The sequence below is a fragment of the Podarcis vaucheri genome, assembly GCF_965113315.1.
Source record: "Podarcis vaucheri genome assembly, chromosome: 3".
Lineage (NCBI taxonomy): Eukaryota > Metazoa > Chordata > Lepidosauria > Squamata > Lacertidae > Podarcis > Podarcis vaucheri.
In genome coordinates this window covers 73,906,534-73,931,351 of record NC_138761.1, presented here as the reverse complement: position 1 = coordinate 73,931,351, position 24,818 = coordinate 73,906,534, and the positions used below count along the sequence as shown (strand labels likewise).

Below are 24,818 nucleotides of genomic sequence, written 5' to 3'. Positions count from 1 at the left end.
ATCACGGACTGCAGTTTCTTGAAGATGGACTTCTGGCAAGTGATGGGCTGCACCTCACAACGGTTGGGAGAAATGTTTTTGCCAAAAATCTCAGAAACCTCATCAGGAGGGCTTTAAACTGACTAATGTGGGGGAGGGAGACAGTGCTCCTGAAGGTAGGAGTCTATCAATTAATGAAGATGATCATCCAAATGTCATAGACCAAATGGAGCAAACAGCACGTGGACCTAGTGGTGGGAGGAAAAAATCCTTAAATAAGAGACACGGGGGAATGATTAATGGACTTCAATGTCTGTACACTAATGCGCAAAGCATGGGAAATAAACAAGATGAGCTTGAGCTCTTGGTACAGCAAACTAAATATGACATAATAGGCATCACTGAAACCTGGTGGGATAAGTCCCACGATTGGAATGTAATAATGGGGGGATACAATCTATTTCAGAGAAACAGACCAGACAAGAAAGGAGGAGGAGTGGCGTTATATGTCAGGGATGTGTATACCTGTGAAGAGATCCAAGATTTAGATCCTCAAAGCCAAAGTGAGAGTATTTGGGTCAAAATTAAGGGAGAGAAGAATAACAGAGACCTCATTGTGGGAGTTTACTATAGATCCCCAAGCCAAACGGAGGACATAGATGATGCCTTCCTGGAACAGATGGCCAAGCATGCAAAAGGAAGGGAGATAGTAGTAATGGGGGACTTCAATTACCCGGATATTTGTTGGACGTCAAACTCAGCCAAGAGCATAAGGTCAAACAGATTCCTCACTGGCCTTGCAGACAACTTCATTGTCCAGAAAGTGGGAGAAGCAACAAGAGGAACAGCCATTTTAGATCTGGTCCTAACCAATGTTGATGACCTGGTTAGTGGGGTAGAAGTGGAAGGATCATTAGGCGCGAGTGATCATGCTCTTCTGAAGTTTACTATACAGCGGAAAGGAGCAGCCAAGCATACTAGGACTCAATTTCTTGACTTTAAGAAAGCCGACTTCATAAAACTTAGGGAAGTGCTGGGTGAGATCCCATGGACAACAATACTAAAAGGAAAGGGAGTTCATGATGGCTGGGAGTTTGTTAAGAGGGAGATACTAAAAGCACAACGTCAGGCAATACCAATGAGACGGAAACATGGAAGGTGCCTAAAGAAGCCAGGGTGGCTATCTAAAGAACTTTTAACTGAATTAAGATTAAAAAAGGATGTGTACAAAAAATGGAAAAGGGGGGAAACCACCAAAGAGGAATTCAAACAAATAGCCAGCACGTGTAGACACAAAGTCAGAAAAGCTAAAGCACAGAATGAACTCAGGCTTGCTAGAGAGGTTAAAAGCAACAAAAAAGGCTTTTATGGGTATGTTCGTAGCAAAAGGAAGAACAAAGAAACAATGGGGTCACTCAGAGGAGAAGATGGTGAAATGCAAACAGGGGACACAGAAAGGGCTGAACTCCTCAATGCCTTCTTTGCCTCAGTCTTCTCCGATAAAGAAAACAATGCCCGACCTGAAGAATTTGGAGCAAATGATTCAGCAAAGGAAACACAGCCCAGAATAACTAAGGAGATAGTACAAGAATATTTGGCTAGTTTAGATGTATTCAAGTCTCCAGGGCCAGATGAACTGCATCCAAGAGTATTAAAAGAACTGGCAGATGTGATCTCAGAACCACTGGCAGTCATCTTTGAGAATTCCTGGAGAACAGGCGAAGTCCCGGCAGACTGGAGGAGGGCAAATGTTGTCCCTATTTTCAAAAAGGGGAAAAGAGAGGACCCAAATAATTACCGCCCAGTCAGTCTGACATCAATAGCAGGGAAGATTCTGGAGCAGATCATTAAGCAAACAGTCTGTGAGCACCTAGAAAGGAATGCTGTGATCACCAATAGTCAGCATGGATTTCTGAAAAATAAGTCATGTCAGACTAACCTGATCTCGTTTTTTGACAGAATTACAAGCCTGGTAGATGTAGGGAACGCAGTGGATGTAGCCTACCTTGATTTCAGCAAGGCATTTGACAAGGTGCCCCATGATATTCTTGTAAAGAAGCTGGTAAAATGCGGTCTTGACTATGCTACCACTCAGTGGATTTGTAACTGGCTGACTGACCGAACCCAAAGGGTGCTCATCAATGGTTCCTCTTCATCCTGGAGAAGAGTGACTAGTGGGGTGCCACAGGGTTCTGTCTTGGGCCCGGTCTTATTCAACATCTTTATCAACGACTTGGATGATGGACTCAAGGGCATCCTGATCAAATTTGCAGATGACACCAAACTGGGAGGGGTGGCTAACACCCCAGAGGACAGGATCACACTTCAAAATGACCTTGACAGATTAGAGAACTGGGCAAAAATAAACAAGATGAATTTTAACAGGGAGAAATGTAAAGTATTGCACTTGGGCAAAAAAAATGAGAGGCACAAATACAAGATGGGTGACACCTGGCTTGAGAGCAGTACATGTGAAAAGGATCTAGGAGTCTTGGTTGACCACAAACTTGACATGAGCCAACAGTGTGACGCGGCAGCTAAAAAAGCCAATGCAATTCTGGGCTGCATCAATAGGAGTATAGCATCTAGATCAAGGGAAGTAATAGTGCCACTGTATTCTGCTCTGGTCAGACCACACCTGGAGTACTGTGTCCAGTTCTGGGCACCACAATTCAAGAAGGACACTGACAAACTGGAACGTGTCCAGAGGAGGGCAACCAAAATGGTCAAAGGCCTGGAAACGATGCCTTATGAGGAACGGCTAAGGGAGCTGGGCATGTTTAGCCTGGAGAAGAGGAGGTTAAGGGGTGATATGATAGCCATGTTCAAATATATAAAAGGATGTCACATAGAGGAGGGAGAAAGGTTGTTTTCTGCTGCTCCAGAGAAGCGGACACGGAGCAATGGAGCCAAACTACAAGAAAGAAGATTCCACCTAAACATTAGGAAGAACTTCCTGACAGTAAGAGCTGTTCGACGGTGGAATTTGCTGCCAAGGAGTGTGGTGGAGTCTCCTACTTTGGAGGTCTTTAAGCAGAGGCTTGACAACCATATGTCAGGAGTGCTCTGATGGTGTTTCCTGCTTGGCAGGGGGTTGGACTCGATGGCCCTTGTGGTCTCTTCCAACTCTATGATTCTATGATTCTATGATTCTAAGTTACTCTCGGTGTTTAAAAAAACTGCACACAAGGCAACTGATGTTGAGATGGAAGGCAGCAAGAGGAAGAAGTTGGAAACTTTCAAGAATATCATGATTAGGAAATGGCAGCTTGCACACTACCTCCTCCAGAGATAAATGACAGCTGCCTCAAGCCCATTAATTTTGCATTGTTTGACATTAAAATTTGTAATTATAATCAATATTTCACTGGTAGAAAGGAAATGGGATGTGCAAGATAAATTATAGATTTACCATTTAATTAAGCAATTTTTCAGACAAAGAAACTGGAATTCTGATCCAAATTATAAGAATTACCACTGCATTACAGGAAAGTATACTATATTCTCTCTATACTATACTGGAAGATAGGTACGCTCAACCTTGCATTCAAATTCAGCTTACCAGATCACAGCCAACATGTCTAAGATCAGAAATTATGTTTGTACCATCTATCTTAACTTACCTTTTGCTTTTCAGTTGTCTTCTACCAATAACACTCCAGGGGGTGTTTGATTTTACACTCTCAAAATAGTCTTCTGTGCATAAACAGGTACTGCTTCATTATAGGAAAGCATACACTGCAATCACTGTGTCTCATCACTGGCCAGGAAACAGTCACATCTAGAAGTGAAAGGTTAATTTAAAACTATTTAATCTTTGACCTTTCTACAAATGATTGTCAACAAGGATGTAATTGCTGTAAATTATTATGTTAACACCTCTCCACTGGGAACTGGACTGAGACTACAACTGCATTTCACACATTAGAATATACTGGCTTTTTTGGCATTTTTCAGATTAAGAGATGGATGAACATGACTTTCAGTGATTTTTTTATATTTTCCACCTGCTAGATATATAAACAACTACTACTTTTTTTTACAAGAAAGTTATAATCTCAATGCTACCATCTACAATGTTGGAGGATTAAATACAAAGGAGGAAAGGAGACAAAAACATCATGGGACAACAGTCTCCATAGTTGTTGAGGAGCACACAGAGTATTAAGTGGGTCAGGTTTGCTGCACAAAATTTACAATTACTGTACTTCAAATAGCTGCAGGGGTCCAAAATAACCCCAATGGCTTTGGGGGGGGGGGATACATTTTGAGTGTATTTCAAGGATTTGTATCTTCCAAAGCAAAAAGTCCTAATCCTTAAAATTATTAATTATATTTGGGGAGAATACAAATCAAATGCTATCTATATACAAAATTCATTACATGTGAAGCCACATGTAAGTAATGAAGAATCTTATTGACACCTGCCCCGTGCTTAAGAGATCCCTCACTCCATCTGTTTTAATCATCTCAAAATAGGACGTCTCAAGTCCACTTAATCTTTGGTTATTTGGATTGGATTTAATTCATCCTGTTTGACATATGGGATTTATGTTACTCTTATGCTGTGATCTTATTTTATGATTACATCGGGCTTTTTAAAAAGAGGTGATGTGTGGTGTGGTGTCTTTAATGCACCAAGTACACCTAAGTCTCATGCATGGGATAAAAATGATAGGCAGCAAAACTGATAATGTGACAAGAAGGGTGGGATAGGAATATCAGATTATAGAGCACAAATGAAAGTGAGATCCAGTAAAGCAAGAAAAAGACTCAAATTGAAGTTGGTTAGAGAATACCTAGCAGACATGTTCATCCACTGGTTTCTGAGTGTTGACATGTTTAATGTTCAATTCGTGTCAAGGCAGAAAGGCACTGCTGGCACATGATAACACGTATCACACAGAAAATAGGCAAATTAATGAGTCCCTGATGGTACTGCCAATTATGTTGCCCTATGATAGCAACGGCGTTCCGTGTGCGGCTCTGGCTCGCCAGAGCAGCGTTGTCACGCTGGCCACGTGACCCGGAAGTGTCTCCGGACAGCGCTGGCCCCCGGCCAATAGATGTGAGATGGGCGCACAAACCCCAGAGTCTGTCAAGACTGGCCCGTTCGGGCAGGGGTACCTTTACCTTTACCTTTATGATAGCATCACTTGAGCAAATATGAGGACAAGGCTAATACTGAATCAGTTGAAAGGGCTAGCTCCTGAATTTGTGTTTATTGGTAAGTAGCTGCTTCAGATGATGATGACGGCAAAGGAAGCTTTCTACCCAATATTTGAAAAGAAAAGCTCACATTCCAATACAGGCTGCTGATCCTTAACGATGCGCTAGAGATAGGATATAGCTGGGAGCTGTAGGTGACAACTATTGATGTTCAATAGTTGTGATAGCAGAAGCCACCAGTGCAATGAATCCTGTTAGCACAATGGTGCTTTCCCCTCACTCCCAGTTGGCTCCGGGGAGGTTGAGAGAACCGCTAGAACAGCTCACTAGAGGAGAATGGAGATAGTGCCATTAGTGAAAGTATTTATGCTTGCCTGATGGAGGAATCTCCTTAGTACTATTTTGAATTCCACCCTTTCTCGATTCAGTTGACTCTTTAGACTGACACAGCCAAACAGGTATCTATTTCTAAATTTGCTTAAGTACAGTGGTACCTCGGTTTAAGAACAGCCCTGTTTACGAATGATTTGGTTTATGAACTCTGCAAAACTGGAAGTAGTGTCCCGGTTTGCAAACTTTACCTCGGTCTAAGAACGGAATCCAAACGGTGGAAGGGCACCGGCGGCAGGAGACCTCATTAGGGAAAGCGCGCCTCGGTTTAAGAACGGTTTCAGTTTAAGAACAGACTTCCGGAACGGATTAAGTTCGTAAACCAAGTTACTGTAGTTTTTGAAATCCTTTATGTAGATCTTGTAGATGTTTGCGCCTATACTACTTGTGTATGATTGAAAATGCAATTATGTCTTAACTTGGCTGTAAACCTTCAGGCAATGAAGTCATTTAGAAATTCCACCTTATTCCAGAAGCTATATCTATTACATAGCTATATTATAGCGATCAGAAAATGTAATGGTTATATACTGGTTGATGGTGGAGTGAAAGGCCTGGAAGTATTACTAAAGGACCTCCTTCCTTGGAGTGAGTTGCTTCCCTGCCTCCTTTGGCAGAAAAGGTAAAATATAAATTTAGGAAGTAAATAAATAAAGGTATGATGCCATTGACCAAGTAGATAGTTCAGTTGGTTAGAGTGTGGTACTGATAATACCAATGTTGCAGGTTCAATCCCTGTGTAGGACAAAACTGCATATTCCTGCATTTCAGGGGATTGGACTAGATGATTCTCAGGGTCTCTTCCAACTCTATGATTTTATGATCGGAGTATCTCAGATACAGTAGACACATGCAGACAGGAGTTGAGAGTATTGCTCCAACTCAGTCAAAAATATGGGGCGCTACTATGCATATGCCAATTTTACAACAGTGATATTCATCTCCTTGAAACTGGAGTGTTAAAACTTGTATTCTCTCAAGCAGACTTATGTGGTGGTGAGTTCTTTCAAAATGCACAAATTTGCTTGGAATCAGAATAACCAAAGTTGATGTCTATCCAGCAAAAATAATTTGTTTTCAAAATGTATATGCCCCTCCCATTAAAACTGTTCTTTTGTATGCAGTTATTATGAAATATAATTTCATTAGACATTATTGCTGTTTGGAATTGCATGTGACAGCAAGAAATCATTGTGCAAATGTAAAATATGTGCTGGAAAACTGCTGATTAAACTAGCATGTTTAAGGAGGTTATTTGATTTATACTACCTGTACACAATCCAGACAATGTATTCCTCTTGTACAAAGACAAGAACATAGCCAGAATAAATATTAAAATACTCAATATGTTCAGGGATTTGGCCAAGACAGTATAAAACGACTTCTGAGAACCTGACTTGACACAAGTCTGGTATGCTGCTGGGAGAAGGCTCTGGGATGGTAAACTACAAATAAAAATGTACAACACCCCCACCCAATCAAAAAAGCTACTGGCTTTCCCCTCCTTTTTAACTTCTGTACCCCAAAGCAGTGAATAGTGATTTACCCCAGAATCTAACACAACAATGGACAGAATGAAGAACTCCAGCAATGAAACAAAATTATTCCAGAGGAATTCTGGTTAAAGTGCTGGTACAAAATGGAATGCATAATTATTTTTAAAAATTATATACACATAAATCTCAGATCATACCTAAGCCCTAAAATTTCAGTTGATTATTTTACCATATGTATTAAGACTTTGGTTTGTCGTGGGATATTAATTAGATATGTTAATTAAATGTGCCACACTCAACTGCAAAGTGAATCGCTTGACATCACTATGATGTCAAGTGATGCTGTGCCTTGAAGCCCCCATTGCCAGGACTTGGGCTGCTTGAAAGCCCTTTTGCAAACAGCCCTGCACTGCTCTACAAACCTCAGAAAACCAGGAATTCAAGGAGCAGTGCATTCCCATTCAATGAAAACTGCTTCTCCCTCCAAGAGAAAGGTGATGGGCGGTGGGCATGGCTCTTCCAAACTGGTTGACAGGCCAAATAGGAAGGACTGGAGAGCCATGTCTGACCCATGGCTGGAGGTTCCACGCCCCTGGTATAACATAATGCTATTCTTTAGCAAGTAGTCATTATATAAAACAACTAAAGTTAGTGGTAATGTTTTACAGTAATCTAGTCTGTTTCCCATTTTTAAAACTTTATAGCAAGCAAGAAGCCTAGAAAAGTCTTTCTCATCTGCAGATTCTCATGTTGGAGTTTGACGTGCCAGTAGATAATGTCAAACCAACAGGCTGGTCAGATTTAATATACAGGGGAAATGGAATCTATACCCAAGATGTACAAAATGGGGAAAATATATAGAAAAGACTGTACACAATGCATAAATGTGATTTAGAAGAATAAATTAACAGGCACTGCACTCTTATTATCTCCAACTTGTCACAAACAAAACACAGAGATCAGCCTTCCTCAAACCATTCTATCAGGTTTTCATCAGCTTGCCCCACTTTTCTTCCAAAATCTTATCCCAGTGCATTTCACTCCACTGTATAAAACAAATTGCAATGAGATGTCCATTTCTTTCCATGCATATTGTGTGCTTAAAAGTTCTGCATCCCACTGAATGGGGAGGGGAAAAACTATTGCCAAATATAATTGGTGTGTGGGTGTGGGTGTGTAATATTTGTGTACATATTCCAGAATGTATTCCTTGAAATCCAGTTATTTCAATGGGGGCCCTACAAGAGTGACTTAGTAGGGTATTATCTTCTGTGACCAAGTCAAGAACTGGCAACTACATTAAGCATCTAAAAGATAATTAAAGAAGAACCCTTAGGAATGAACACCAACACATGCCAGTCGGTATTCAATTTCAATTTGTTTATTTAAACTACATATATGCTGCAAAGCCCTCCCAGGGCAGCTTAAAAAGAAAATTGGATTCACTTATGTAGGGTAATTTAGCTTCATATGGTTAGCAGAAACACTGTGCTTTCAAATGATTTACAGTATTAACCACTTACAATGCTTCTGATCCTCCTTTTACCATTCACCTTCAATCAGTTTATATGCCACATCCTCTATTACCAGCCGCCACTGGACATAACCTTTGGAAGTTTCAAGCTTGTAAAATAATATACTAGATGACAACCAGCATTTTAAAAATCCACACATTTGCTTGTCTAAAGCAAATAACTCTTCCTGAGACAAGAATGGTAACAAGAGCATCTTTTCTAACTGAACTGTTCTAAATATTCCTCTTGTATTGACTCATTCTAAATCAGACAAGGCTATCTTCACATATATCTATTTCCCTCGGTTTTATACAAATGCTGGTTATGTTGTTCATAGACTCACTCTGAAAACACACACACATACTGCACCTCACTGATGGTAAAACTAGAAACAGATATTTGAAAGCCTTTACAGCAAATGCATGCTACTGCAGAACAGTGCACTACTGTATTCACACATTTCAACTTAATTATATATCTCATGCCCAGTGCTGCTGGATAAAAGCAATAGAGACTTCAACAAAATAGTTTTCTGAATGGGGTATCTGACCAATGTTTTCAAAGATACATCCCGAGCATGATATTTTTGAACACTGGTATTCGTAAACAAGAGACCTCTGTATGTGCATTGTTATGTTCAAAAGAAATCTGTTACATTATTACCTAAAGCCAGTAGGATGCTAATATAGATATATATTTGCTGTTGTTATTATTAAGTTGACTATGCCTACAATCAGGTTTTTATCATCTATTATAGAATGTCTAGATTTAGCTTTATTTTTACATTTGCTTCACATATGATGGAACATCTGCAGTATAATGATCCAAAGGTAGTATCAGTGAATATTTTTGCAAATAGGCCCTTGAGAAATGTTTTCTCTTTTTTTAATACACAGTTTGAGACATCTATTTCCAGACAAAGTTTTAATTTTTAAAACCTAATTTACAGGAAGAAGCAATTCAATGCAACTAAAGTACATTATGCAAGATCCATTATTGGCAGATCACATTTCAAATTCTTTAAAATAAGAGCATCACAGACACTTAGTCTCTGCAATTCTCAGACTCTGCAAAAGATTAGAAAAAGCCTAGAAATGTAACAAAATATTACTAGGGAGTCTATTTTCATATAAATATTTTATGCTTTATAGATTAAAAAACTTATGAGATACCTCTATCACCTTATTGTCCAGCACTGGCTTTCAAAAGTTCTTATGTACATGAATTATTTAAAAGCACTCAAAATAAAATGTCAAATTCAATACCTCATATTTGCACTATTTTTAATTTCAAACTAGTACAAAATTATGTAAAATGCCAGAAATTAACAGCTAAAAGAGTTAAAGGCAGTTGAAAGAACTGATTTAGATCTATCACTATAAGCTTAGTTTCATTTAAAATTAGGCATTTAGACCATTTTAGATTACTACCATTTTTGCATTGTTGTACCCTAAGCACATCTACTTTGCTTGCAGTAGATTTTATACATTTGGGAAGCATGTGTATGCTTTGACTACTACCAGACAGTTAAGGTCTCTAGCTAGATTTAAGAAAAATAGCAGAAATTAATGAAGTAGTTATGATCTCTCATAGCACCACCTATTATAACACATCTAGAGAGGAAGAGAGGTCCTTTCTTACTTTTACGTGTCCAGAAGAAAAGCATTACAACTCTTCATCCCACCCTATATTACTTTCTTGCCCACTTCAGTTATACTGGTTGTATACAGTAGTAATTTTTATTATCATTACTATTACTATTGTTGTTGTTGTTGCAACCCATCTGATTGGGTTGCCCCAGCCATTCTGGGAGGCTCCCAGCAAATTATAAAACCACAGTAAAACATCACACATTAAAAACTTCCCTAATATTTTACTGCACTTTATAGCAGCAGTCTGGCAAATATGAAGAACAATATTCATATTACATGATCTAAAGAACATGAGGCTGCCACCTTGCTGAAGCTAAGGCAAAGGCCATAGCTCAGTAGTACAGCATTTGCTTTGTATGCAGGATTTCCCAGGTTCAATCCCCAACCTCTCCAGGTAGGACTGGTAGAACCCTGCCTGAAAGCCTGGAAGGGCAGTGAGTCATTGGAGAGGATTGCTACTGATCTAGATGGATCAATGGTTTGACTCAATATAAGGCAGTTTCCTATGTTCCTAGACTGAACAGGTCTAATGTCTGGTCAGTGCCAGGATGGATGATCACTTGGAAATCACATGTACACTGCCCTGAATACAGGATGGCAGAAAAGCATGATATAAATGTAAGATGATAATGAATAAAATAAGCAATGTGCTGAACAGCAGCTATGTTGGGGCTAAAGCCAGAGTAAAATAGCCCCCAAATTTGGATAGAAACACAATAATAAAATAAATAAATTAAAAGGCTATTTCCCAGTCCCCTCCTCCATTTTTCACTGAAACCTTATTACACTAGATCACAGGCTTTTGCTCTCTGTTAATTAGCCGAGAATAAATACCATCTGCTGGTTTGGTATTCAGAACCACTAATGCAGATTAAGATTCCTACTTCACTCTCAAAGGTAAGGGGGGGCGAGAAGGGGCCCTCATACTTCTAACCACTCCTTAGTCAAATTGTGGGTTGATGGGTCAGGAAAAAGGAAGTAACAAGTTTGCATCTTACGAGACAGAAGTTGGAAATTGGACAGATGGGGTGGGATGAGTTAGGAAACGGGGGGGGGCGGGTTTTTTTTTTAAGGCTGTTCTTTTATTTCAGAATAATAGATACGTACACAGGAGTGGAAACAGCTCAAACAGAGGGACGGTGAGTAACCAACCTCACGATCCCGAAGCCGACTCGCCTTGCCCCCCCCCCCGTTTTCTTTCAGAGACCACAACTCCAATCTCTCATCGTGGGGGGGGGGGCGAGGAGCGCAAGGCGACCGGAAGCTCCTGCATACCCCAACCTGAGAAAGGGAGGGGGGAGGGAGAAGAGGCTGCAAGACCCTGACCCACTCGCCTGCGTCTTTCCTCCGTAAGCCGCGCAGAGGCGGCGGCAAGCAGGACAAGGTGGGAGGCTCCCTCCCTTCTCCGGGTTGGAATCGGTGAGGTGAAGTCTCTCCCTCCACTCTGGAAAACCGGGGAAGGTGGGGGTCGGAGAGAGAAGCGGCGACGGCGGGAATGAGGAGGGGGGGGAAATGGGGAGGGGGGGAGCACTGCAGTGAATGCGGGGCCGCAGCAGGGCACTCACCGTCTCTCTCTCTGCCCGTTCTCACAGCAATAGCCAGCAGCACCGTCCTTCTCTTCACATCTTCACACAGCCGCCGCCGCCGCCGCTCAGCCCCTCCCCTTTCTGTGTCTGTTGGGCTCGTGCCAACCGGGTCCGTTTGGGTTTGAAGTTCGAACTCTCAATAGCCGCCCCCCTCGCGGACAAGCGCTCGTGAGAATTCGGGGGGGGGGGGAGGAGAAGGAGGCAGGGATGATCCGTGAGAGAGAGTGGGGGCGGGGGGGGAGAGAAGGGGCCGGTAGAGAGAAACTGCGAAGGAGAGAAAACGCGGAGCTTCCCCCGCACAAAGCTTCACAATAGACACGCAGCGGCGCGCGCGTGTGTGTGTGTATGTGTGCCGAAGGCGGGGCTTCTCCGCCGGCTCCAGCACTCTCTCCTGGAACGGGGGTGGAGGATGGTAAAGGGGGGTGGGGGGAGGTGGAGGTGTTGTTTACGCAACCACCTGACTGGCGTCCTCGGCAGATCCCTTGACACACATTGGAAAGGGAGTCGGGAGACACCACCATCATCCGGCTCCCCTGCCTCGCCACCCCCCAGCACGATGTCGGGTGGTACAGGCTACTTTTGTTCTCTTGAAGGGGGGGGGAGGATGATGGAGGAGGCACCAGAATTATTGCGGCGTTTACTCAAGCCGGCTTGTCGCAGCCAATGAGAACGAAAGGAGGCGGAGCTGGAGGCTGTTCCGACGCACTTATATACGAATTCTTTCCAGCATTTAGCCCTGCTTATTCGAGAAAAATATTTTTCATGGCCCAGGGTCATCCTATATATTTTGTGTCCGCCTCCATTTTCCTTTTGAGACGTGTTTGACTGGAAGCGAAAAGTGCTGAGGAGCCAGTACTTGATAGCGCAGGCTCTGGAACATTTATCACTGAAGTTTTCTTAAAGCTTATAGGACGTCTCTAGTCTAGGATGCACAAAGGAAGTGAGGCTGCAGTCCTATTACACTCAGGAGCCAACCTTATCCAGCACACCTGACGGATTTCTGAGTAAACATAAATAGGATTGGATTGCAGTTTGCGGATGTTTATCGAAAGACAGTACAGTATTACTAAATTCAGCGAGGCTTAACTGTTTAGTAAGGCTGCAAGTGAACTAAGCACACTTACGTAAAAAGTAAATTATGGAAATTAATGGGACCTGCTTCTGAATAAGCATGCGTGGGATTAGGCTACAATACACTTAAAATGCACGATTCAGAAATAAGCCTCATTGAGTTCCGTGGAATCTACCTGAAGGTGAGTTAACCTGGGACTAACCCAGTGCCAAGAGCCCTACGTACCGGGGAAGAAATTGTCTTATTTCTGAGTAGCTGTGGTTCTGATTGCGCTGCATTTCAGTGGCGCTTACTTAAAAGTAAACATGCATATAAAGCTTGTTGTTTGCTTTAAAGAGCCCTACTTGTTAATGCAATGTGAAATCAAGTGCTTTGCAGGCTACAGGATAATAAAACAAATGACACCGCATGGTTGTCGGTATGCAGTGGTTCCTCCCGAGTGCCGCAAGAATGAGCCAGTGCATTGCTTGATACGTAGTTTGTCCTCGTAATGGACATGTAGCCTTTTAAACAACTTGCATGGCTCTAGGCAGCGCAATCCTATACGCCATTTCTAGGGAGCAAGTCCCACTGATTTCAGTAGGATTTCTACTCAGAAGTAAGTCCAATTCAGTGGGGCTTACTTCTGGGTAGGTGGTGGAGTTGCAGCCTAGGGCTTCGTGAATCTGCTCTTCTGGGGCTACTTGAGAAAACAAGCTTTGTTTACTGGTGGTGGGAAATAGAGCACTTAAGTGTTAAGTGTCACAGAATATTTGTGGAAGGGGCAACGATGGGGCACTGCGTCTCTGCAGCCATTTTATGGCAGGCCATAACATTCCTTCTCACATACTTGCAGCTGCCGCACCTCTGCTTATTTACTCGGAAGTCCTACTGAAGCGTTCTCCCAAATAAATGTGCATCAGGGAGCCGCTTTATACAGCCCAGTTCAGCGACGAAAAAGCTTTCATGTTTGGCTCTGGGTCGGCATGTCGGTTGCATGCTGGGATTTGTATACTTGCTGAAAGTCCTGCACCATGTAATCTTAAAACCAATCTTGGAATGAATGATGCCTACGGCGAAGACTTCTTGACGGATGCTTTTAAAATTAGAGCAATTTTCTAAAAGCAATTTTGCGATTTAAAACTGGGCAAAGTCGCGGAGCGAGCGCGTTATTCCCGACAGGGAAAAGGGAGCTGTTTTGTACAGCTGCCAGGACCCGTCGGGTGCTCCTCGTGGCTCCTCCCTCCTGCCGAAGGTCCACTTCCGTTCTGCTAAGATGTCGGCCGCCATAGCAGCGCTCGCTTCGTACGGCGTCTCGGACTCCGATTCCGACTCGGAAGCAGAGGGCAGGCCCGGCCATTCGGTGGCTCCCGTCGCCGACGAGGATGCGGTGCTGCACCTCGCCTCGTCTGCCCCGGCCCAGCAAGCGCTGCTGCCCGTCGTGGACTCGGCCCCGGCGGTGGCTGTCAAGGTAGGAGCTGCTCCGGAGTCGCCCGCCTGGGGCCCCGGGGCGGGTGGGGGCAAGGAAGCGCTGCCTCCGCGCTCGTACGTGGTCCGAGGAGGTCGCCCAGAAGCGGCGGCTGCGGTGCTGGCACTCGCTCTCCCTCTCTCGCCCCGAGGTGAAGTCATTTCATCCTGCTCCGAACCGGGCAGATTCTCCCCTGGGGTAACCTACGCCGCGAAGGTTTCTCATTGGCGCACGAGGGTTGGCGCCAGTTTTTCTAGAATAATTCCTCTGACTTCTATGCAGGACGGGCAGAAAGTCAACAGGGAGAGCTTTCTCGCCGTGGAGGGAGAGTGCTGGCAGACGAGTTCTCGCTTCTTGGAAGCCTGCCTGTTCCTTTAAACTTTAAAGCTTTAGGAGAACTCTTAAGGCGGAGAAGGGACATGGGGTTTACAAACTTAAGGCTCAAAAATACTTGGGTGTTTTGACAGAGAGGGTAAGGTGGCCTATTTGGTATTCCTTAACGGGAAAGCGATCTCTAAAAGGTAGTGTGTCATATTTTTGCGCTGCTGCATCTTGGTCTGACCCATATTTCAAACTTTTGCTAGGAATAAACTTTGTTTATAAACTTTGTTTATGGGTTTCCCTTGCCCCTACTCAGAGTCTGAGTGGGGAAACCACCAAGGTTAGGCACCTTGCAGTGCAGGGACTTGAAAAGAAAACATCACTTGTCTTTTCTGTTGATTGGATCCCAGTCTAATATTTGCTCTGCTAGATTTTAAGGAACTAAGCTCATACCATTGATATGCTGATTATGCTAGGCTCTAATGCTAGGTGTGATTCCACTCCCTTTATACGTAAGGGGAGCTTACCTGCTTCATTCTGTACAGCAGAGATGGCTGACCTGTGACCCTGCAGGTGTTGCTCAGCTCCAGCTCCCAACATCCCTGATTAGTTGCTGTGCTGGCTGGTGTCAATAGAAGCTGGAGTCCAGCTACATCTGGATGGCAGAAGGTGAGACAGCCCTGTTGTACAATATTCTTCACATCTGGCTAGGATCCATTTAGGCTGTCTTATTAATGCTGTCTCATGTATGTGAAACTTTAAGCTTATTCTGTTGTAGTAGAACAGGCTAGGCGTCTATAAATTGCTTCCTCCTGTTTCCACTTTAATCATCTATGCTTCACAGTAACCTCCAATTCCATGAGATTAAAGACCATTAAAACAACAATAACCCAATGATGATTGCAGTAGCTCTTGTTTGTGTTCCCCAGCAATTGATATTCAGAGGCATAGTGCTTCTGATCCATGAGGTAGTATATAGACATCATACTGACAGTTTGCTTTCAATTCCTTTTGTAATGATCCTTAATATGGAAACAAAACAAAAAAATTCTTCCATTAGCACCTTAGAGACCAGCTAAGTTTGTTATTGGTATGAGCTTTCGTGTGCATGCACACTTCTTCAGATACCTTAATATGGAATTTGTCTTTTCTTAGCTGCCACACACCAGGTCATCATTTTCTCTGTACTACTTATCACAATTCCAAACTTAAATGCTAGTATAGGGTGGACCAGGACTGGGCATGAAATAAAACTGAGTATGGTTATTAGGCTGGGCTGTTAAGATCTGGTCTCTACTTCATCCTCTCAGCAATTTCTTTTGCTACCCTTGTGAAAAACAAGGAGACCCTCACACAGATCTCTCACCTCCCCTACAGATGTGCTTTTCTTGCCTGTCTTAATCAATGGCAGGTCTTAAGCAATGCTGCTGGTTGAACTAGCAGATCAGGAGAGAAGCAAAAGACTCAACCTTTTTCTTGCTTCTCTCCCTCTGCCATAGCTGCATCATTCTTCCAAAGTTCAGCAGTCAACCACCTGAGAGAAGGAAGTTGGCAGTCTTCCCAGAAGCAGTTTGGGAGAACCAGTTGCCCAAGCCCTTAAACATTGACAGAATCTATCTGCATAACCCTGTCCATCTCTTTGTCATGCCTGTGTGTGTCTAAAGCACATGGGACTCTTACATCTATGGCAATATAATTATTCATGAAATCATGTAGCTGTTTTTAGGTTGTGAGAATGAGGACTCATTTTAGTCTTCCTGCTCTTGCTTATCTCAGCCCTTTCTTTTACCCCCACTGTAATCTACTAACTGCTCCAACATCTTTTGTCTAGGTAAAATCCTGCAATGTTTCCTTTGGTGCTAGTTTTGAACAGTGTTCAGCAATTTGGTGGTGGTTGTTTCCTACACAGTCATAATAATTTATCTTGTAAGCATCAGCTATAAACTTTCACTGCCAAAAGGCAGTGAACAGCCAAGAAATGTACATAAGTAGTTCAATCCTGTGTCCAACAGGAAAGGTACCATATTTTTCGCCCTATAGGACGCACTTTTCCCCCTCCAAAAATGAAGGGGAAATGTGTGTGCATCCTATGGGGCGAATGCAGGCTTTCACTGAAGCCTGGAGAGCGAGAGGGGTTGGTGCGCACCGACCCCTCTCGCTCTCCAGGCTTCAGGAGAGCCCCAGCGCCAGCCCCACAAGGTCGGGGGACAGAGGGAGGCGGAACGCCGCCATCCCGCTGTCTCCTGAAGTGGTTTGGAGGCTGACGGCAGGGAGAAGAGCGCTTCTCCCCGCTGCCTGCCCCACAAGCGCCTGGGGGGGAAATAATTTTTTTTTCTCTATTCCCCCCCCCCCAAAAAAAACTTGATGTGTCCTATGGGACGAAAAATACAGTACATACTTTTTAGGAAGTAGACAACCCTTGGGTTTAAATTGCGTAACAGTAATGTTTGCTTCCAATTCTGAAACTTGCATAGAGGCAGAAGTCTGATTTGCAATGGTTAATTCATAGTAAGGAAGATTTATTATGAGCAGTGTTGCAATTGTTTAGGTTGTATGATTCTAATTAAGTAATTCAAGTTTTTTTAAGCTTTTTTAGTGTACTTCATCATCGTAATAGAGAAGAATACCTTCCCATTTTAAGATTGTTATGTTCATGATACTAATCAGAGAGCAATTTGGAATAATTCTTTTTGTTGCAGTGCATTGAATAAGATTCCACATAGTAGCTATGGATATTTTTCAGTTAAATTTTACTTAGATACACTGAAATTTATTCAATTTACTTAAGTTTGATTAATTTCAATGGATCTACTTTTGGAAAAACTGAGTTGACTGTCACCCTGTTTTTCTCAAGAATGGCCCTATTTGCACATCTTGGGAAGAGCATTGTTTGGCTTCATGTGTGGCTTGCTTGGAGTGAACAAACCATAACTCCTAGTTTGGCTACAACGCTAAGCTACATGTCATGGTTGCTTTCACTTGTGCTACCAGAAGGATAAATCGGGAGCTTCCTGCACATTTACAGTTAAGCATTAGCTATCGTTTGCTGTGACATGTGAATGTAGTCATTACATCTGTTTTGTTTGGTTGTCCTGTTCGCTAATATATATGTGCGCGTATAGAGCTATATAGATACATTGTGTGTGTGTGTGTGTGCGCGCACACACACACACACACGCTAACACGCACATACAGACAATCCCTCCTAGAATTGTAGCTGTCCATGGGCAGGACCTGGTGTCTATGTAGAAATAATATGTTTGGTAGACTTTTCCAAACTCTGACATTGTTTGCAAAAGTAGATTAAAATAAATTCTGAGGATGTGTTATTCTACACATTATTTTAATGTTAATACGTTTAAAAGTTTTTATAATACGTTTTTCAAATTCTTACTGATTTTCTATACAGCCTTTGTAGTGGCCATGAAAAATTCACTGACTTGAAGTGTGTTGAACTTAGAAAACATTTCCAATGTACCCCTTTTGTTGCTCCTACTATGCTATTACATGCTGCATCAGGTGTCTGACAATAAGTTGTAGTATAGTATTCCAGAAATTCACTTCTAAATTCCCATATGACCACAGTTACACCATAAATTGAGTGTGATGTTTTGTTTCATTGTTTGAGTGTGAGTGTTGCTTATTCTTTGAGGAATTGCATGCATTTTTGTCAGCTTTAATTCAACGGGAGGGTAGGAGTAGGTGTTTTGCCTGTAGGAGGGCCCAGTTCTGAGTCTTTCCAAATTTTCTTCTATGTAATGAGTATTGTGCAGTGCCGATGACATTTTCTTAGCTTTTAAAATGTTCTCCTAGGCCGCAAAACTTTGGGCACCCCTGAAAATAGATAAACTCTTAAGCAAGTAGATGTGTCAAGAGTTCTCTACATTGTACTAAACAATAGCTTTTGTTTGAAGGCTAAAACCAATACTATATATTTCTTTCTCTGCCATAATTCATTAATAGAATAACATTACGTTGTGTAATATTCTTGGGCAATGGTGGGCAATCTGTGGTCCTCTGCAGGTAGCAAGAAAGCAAAGTGAAGATTGTCACCAGCCCACACTTCCTTTCTCTCTTAAGATTATCACCACCCACACTGTTCTTTCTCTGTGTGTCTTGAAAATTCAGGAGAGAAAAAAGGAGAGAGAAATAGGGAGGAGTGATGATCATTTTAAGAGAAAAACAGTGTGGGGGTGGTTCTGGCCCCACTCTCAGTGGCAGCATACAACCCCACTCCTTGCAAAGAGATTATCTCCATGAGGGTGCATTTCCTGTAAAGGAAAAAAAAAAGCTCATTCCTGTTCTAGTGATTATATCATTAAAAAAATGCTTGCTGCACACGTCAGATATCGAGACCAAACAAGAATCAAGCAGCCTGGTTTCAAATGACAGTTCTAGTTGCAAAGATGTTGATCTTGCAAAAAAGGAATGCTCAAAAGGGGCAGATACAGTTTTCTGAGTGCAAGGGTCAAGAAGTCATGATTAGACCAATGAGAGTGGCTCATATGAAAAGAGAAATCAAGATAAATTTGGATGTCTGTGATAGGGCTTCCTAAACCTCTTCTCAGATTGAGGAGTGTGGAACCTCTTATTCCTTGGGGCAGCTGGAGGATCTCAAAAAACAATAAAACACCCCCCTCTTTCATTTTCCTAATTAACAAATAGATAAAATGAGTTAAGCATCTTTTGTGATTTGCAGGTTGGGGCTTCTGGGAGAGTGAATGTGGTCACTCTTTTCGAAGGTGTTGGATGGGTAGAGGAAGAGACACATTGCATTTATTGTGGACTAAATGATTTGAAATAAAAGTTCAGGCAATAGTAGTTAACATGGGATAGCTCAGTTGGTAGAGCGTGAGACTCTTAATCTCAGGGTCATGGGTTCAACCCCCACGTTGGTAAAAAAGGCTGCTGCATTACAGGGGGTTGGAAATGATGCCTTCTGAGGAACGGCTAAGGGAGCTGGGCATGTTTAGCCTGGAGAAGAGGAGGTTAAGGGGTGATATGATAGCCATGTTCAAATATATAAAAGGATGTCACATAGAGGAGGGAGAAAGGTTATTTTCTGCTGCTCCAGAGAAGCGGACACGGAGCAATGGATCCAAACTACAAGAAAGAAGATTCCACCTAAACATTAGAAAGAACTTCCTGACAGTAAGAGCTGTTCGACAGTGGAATTTGCTGCCAAGGAGTGTGGTGGAGTCTCCTCCTTTGGAGGTCTTTAAGCAGAGGCTTGACAACCATATGTCAGGAGTGCTCTGATGGCGTTTCCTGCTGGGCAGGGGACTCGATGGCCCTTGTGGTCTCTTCCAATTCTATGATTCTAACTGCCATCAGCCACAGCCAGCATGCTGGCCAATGGTCAGTTATACTCAGTCAACATCTGGAGAGCACCACATTGGCTGCCTTTGCTGTAGGGAGACAGACTGCACCATACTGCATTAGCTGCAGCTTCTGAATCATCTTCAAAGGCAGTCCCACGTACCCATTCAGTCATTTTTCTCTTGATTTAAAGCTTGAACAATGCCTTCAAGGTGTTGTGTTTATCTTTGAGAATGGTATGTAATGAAAGAAGACAAATCCAGCAGACAGCGCTTTCTAATTTCACTTTTGTCATATTAATGTTTAATTAAAGAGCTGCAGTATATTCTTCATGTTCCATAAATGCTGGATTATTCTGTCAGCCTGTTTTGACTTTTTCTGGTATGTGTGATTTTTTTTTTTAAAAAACCTAATGTTTAGAAATGTGTGGTACAGAAGCAGGAAGAATTTGCAAAGCAAGGAGTTAGATATATGCACGAGTCCCCCAAAGATGGCTAAAGAGACTAATCTTCTATAATATGGCAAATTTTTGGAGGTGTTACCCCGTGCATGCTAGCCATACAATGTTGTAAATAATATATTGAAAGACATCCACGTTTGTGTTAATTTCCCCTGCTCCTTTTTTAATCTATTGCAAAATGATCACTATTGTACTTGAAATGTTGGAACATACTCTTCCAAAATCACACATAGTGATGTGACCTACACTTTCCCCCCTTCAAAGCAGCACCAAAGAGGTTGAAACATCATGGTTCTGAACATATTTCAGAGACAGATCCAAATAAACTTGTCTGGATTAGCAAGAAGTCATCTGTGCAAAAAAATAGATTTGCTTGTTGAAAATGGTGAATGCAGGAACCTTGTAAGTGAAAGCTGGATTAATACTACTGTGCTTCAATTTCAAAGATCCCATGTTCAGATAGAATGGTGAATTAATTGTTTGGTTTTAAAGTTAGAAGTTGAGCTAACAGTACAATAGAACTGGAATAGCTATAATTGTCCTTGTGAGAATTGTTCATGTCACAGTCTGTTCTCTTAGTAAAATAATTTTAACAGGAAAGAGGAATGAGATAAAATTATGGATTTGTGACATTTCAGCAAGGAGAGAATTTCATATGTTCCCTTAATTAAATGTGGGGTGCTTTCGATTTCTGAATCTACATTAGTTACTGACAGCTAGAATAGTTGCATAATTGTCTAGTTTCCTTAATAGCAAAAATTATCCTCACTGTTACTCAAGAATTAATGCATTTCATGTAGTAGAATTTGAGATCCATCAAAATAGATTATAATTTTTTTTTAAAGTACGGTAGCTTCAAACCCATAGCATAGAATTTGAGTGTGTGAACCACACTTGTCACATAATTGTACTACTCCATACAATTTTGTTGTGGTGTCTTCTGAAAAAATTAACTGCTGTTAGTGTAACTCTTTTTAGTTAGAGTACGGGGTGCAAAGTGAAGTTTTGTGAATATACCAGTAGCTGTTGCCATTACAAGCAACTGAATTGGGAAGAGGCTGCTTTGAAAAGAATGAAGTCAGGCAGTGCATCTAGACCACCATTGGAGCACATACTGTGGAATGCTGTGTGTACATCATTTTTAATAGGCAAAGTTAGTGAGACACACTTATTGTTTTGGATTGCAAGTCACCGATTAGATGATGCATTATGCAAAGTAGCTCACTGAACTGGTGTCTTCTATCTTTTGTAACCCTTTTGTTAAAGGACACAGGGAGGGCATATAGTCATACCTCATGTTGCGTTAGTTCATGTTGCATCTTTTTGGCTTGCGAACGTGGCAAACCCGGTAGTGTATACTTCTGGGTTTTGCACCGCACGCATGCGCAGCAGTGCTCTATCGCACTTGCGCAGAAGCGCCGCTTTAGTTGTGGACTTGGCACCCCGGAACGGATCATGTCTGCAACTAGAGGTACTACTGTACTTTGGACTGTAGCTTTTTTAAACTGGCAATAGTAGTAAATTGAGGAATATAGGTACTTTATAATATGCCTACTTTATTTACTGAAATGTTTATAAACCACATTTTCATATAAGATATCACAAGGCAGTATACAACCTTAAAACACAGCATTATAGTAAAAGCAGTGGTTGGCAATAGGGCAGGGCAACATCGCAGTGTATCGCCAGCCAAACATCGCAGTTGGGCAATATACTGCAGTGTTGATAAAACAAGCTGCATTGGCCTCTGCCCGCGAGACAGTGCTAGCAGTGCCGCTGGAGGAAGGAACTGCTAGAAGACATTGCTAGCAGAGGGACTCGGGAGCAGTGGTGGTTTCACCAGCGATATACTGGTCTGCTCCTCATTTTGATATATCGCTCCTCATATTGATATATCGCCCAGGCCTAGTTGGCAAAGAATCTCAGGTTTGAAAGGCCAGTCTGAGTGTCTATAAAGCAGGGATTACTGCTGCTGAACCTCTGTCGACAGGGCAGGGTCTGCCACACTAAAGACTCAGCCCCTAGTAGGTTATTCAGATTGTTTCAAACAGAAGCTGTCCCTAATCTTGCTATTCTCAACTGTAGAAAAGTCTGGTGCTTAAACCTCTGTACAGCTTGACCATTTGTAAGCAAACTTCTTATGAAGAGTTCTTTGAAAGCCACCAGCTTTAGCAATAATATACAGTGCATGATATTCTATTTTGAAAGACACATTCTTTCCTCCTATAGAGAACTACACAAAAAATACTGTCTGTCTTTCTCCGTATCCTGCAATTGGGGAGTGGGAACCTCTGGTCTGTGAGGCCTTTCCGTCCAGCCCACAGTTTCTCCTTCATCAGCCCTGTTCCATCTGCCTCTGCTTCACAGTAAATCGTTGCAAGCTGCTGCCGTTGCTTCCTCCTGCTGCATTTTTCATGCTGGACTCAGAGAAATATTTTCTTTCTTCTTCTTCGCCTAGCATGGAAGGAAATTGAGCTGCCAGTGGAGAAACAGATCACTCTGTTTGGGTATTAGCAGCCTGCGTTCCTTCTGTGCTGGGATAAGGGAAATAGAAACCTATAACCTCACCCAGCAACAAGGAAAGCTGAATAGAAAGAAAGTACAGTGGTACCTCGGGTTACATACGCTTCAGGTTACATACGCTTCAGGTTACAGACTCCGCTAACCCAGAAATAGTACCTCGGGTTAAGAATTTTGCTTCAGGATGAGAACAGAAATCGTGTGTTGGTGGCACAGCAGCAACAGGAGGCCCCATCAGCTAAAGTGGTGCTTCAGGTTAAGAATGCACCTCCGGAACGAATTAAGTATGTAACCAGAGGTACCACTGTAAATGAATTGTGGTTGGGGGTGGATAGAAGGAAAGTATGTGGTGATGGGGGTGGGGTGGATGAAAATAGAGGGAAAAGTATGGCAGAGACAAAGAAAATGGGTGTTTTGCCCATTTCTGATTATTATTGGTAAGTGGCCCTTCAACCACTGCTCCCCCAAGCCCTTGACCCAGGGGTTGGGAACCCTTTTCAGTCTAAGGACCACATTCCCTTCTGACTGAGGGAGTGGGATCTAACCTGGCCAGTGTCCCAAAGGCCAGATAGAAAGGCCTGTAGTGTCACATTTGGCCCCCCGTTCTTCGGTTCCCACCACTGCCTCGACCACGTATCCCAAGAGAATGCAGCCTTTGGCTTTAAAAAGGCTCCTCATACCATCTCTATTCCTGTGCAGAAATGACACCTAAGCACGTTGTTTTTCCCTTTAATTAACTGTGTTGCAATTCAATACCTTAAGCATGGTCTGAAAACATGGCAATGTCAAAATGCTCATCTTGTGTTTCTTCTCACTCAGTTGTAAGTATCAAGCCTGATGGCTCTTTCCACTGATGTGCTAGGCCTAGGTTAACCTAATTTTCTCAATTTGTGGTATGTGTTGGTTCACTTCCACATCTGAATTGCACATTTAGTTCTTGGTTTCACAGGTCAAGAAAGATGCTGACAGTGGAAAACAGATTTAGGGGAAATTTACAGGGGCAAAAGCAGGTCCTTTGTGGAAAACTTGAGGCATGTTAAGACTGGAGAAAACAAATGTATGCAGTCCAGAGAGTGACTTTAGTCTTACTCAACTGTGTGCATGCACAGTGGCCTGCAGATTCCTGTGCTTTATGTTTCAAACAGCTTTGGCAACTCGTCTGCATTTTAAAAGCAGGTTGCTATGCAACATGCAGGGACTGCAGTTCAAGGAACTTTACTCCAAAGTGCTGATGGTCATGTGGAAATAGTCATGCAATTCTGTAGACTGGGCAAAAAGAATATTGGTCAGCATCAAAAAGAGCTCTCAACTAGTCCAGTGACTTTTTGACTGGTGCTTTAGTAACATAACCACCTTTGTCACATGGCAAACTATTCCTCTTTAAATTCTAGCCATTGGTATAGTATAACATATTGTCTAAAATGCAATATAAGTGTGCTGTGCGGAAGGGAAATAATTCCTTTCAGCGGCAGCCACTTTTACCATATGGAGTCCTACACCAGAGGGCACAGGGGTTGCCACTGGGAGGAGGTAGCTTAAAAAAAAACCCATGTGCAAGCAGAACATTGCATACCTTGCTGTGGAACCCAATGATTTTGAATTACATGGAGATTTAATGTTTCGGAAAATGTCCTAGTTGATAAAAGCAGTTAAGCAACTGAGTAAACTGTTTTGTGTGATTGTGACATTTTGTTCCTTGGTTACTTTTAATGGGGGGGGCAGATTGTATTTGTCATTAATATTTTTGTTATAGGATTTAACTCCTTGGGGAAATAGGTTGGGGTAGCTGATGCATGGGGCCCCATTTCCATATTATACACTTTGAACTGAATAGCTGAAATTAATAAAGCAGAGTAGCCTGGTAACAAGAAACAGACAAACAGCTATACAGTG

General features: G+C 42.3%; 2 protein-coding genes across 6 annotated transcripts in view; one reads left to right on the top strand and one right to left on the bottom strand.

Annotated features, from left to right (window-relative positions):
* WASF1 (WASP family member 1) overlaps positions 1-3,785 on the bottom strand; it is a 38,065-nt gene extending 34,280 nt beyond the window's left edge. For both annotated transcript variants that reach the window (XM_082216780.1, XM_082216779.1), the window contains exon 1: positions 3,603-3,785. The gene's annotated coding sequence lies outside the window, so the exon portion shown is untranslated. The remainder of the gene's footprint in view (positions 1-3,602) is intronic.
* CDC40 (cell division cycle 40) overlaps positions 1-24,818 on the top strand; it is an 89,368-nt gene that overhangs the window by 39,408 nt on the left and 25,142 nt on the right. Inside the window, exon 1 of one of the 4 annotated variants that reach the window (XM_082216775.1) lies at positions 12,442-13,039. The exons of 1 other annotated variant lie outside the window; for it this stretch is intronic. In XM_082216775.1, the coding sequence (XP_082072901.1) occupies positions 12,989-13,039 (51 nt within the window). In that variant the 5' untranslated portion in view covers positions 12,442-12,988. Of the gene's footprint in view, positions 1-12,441; positions 13,040-14,098; positions 14,309-15,174; positions 15,296-24,818 lie in introns of those variants that run through there. 2 more of the 4 variants (XM_082216773.1, XM_082216776.1) reach the window with 2 other exon arrangements.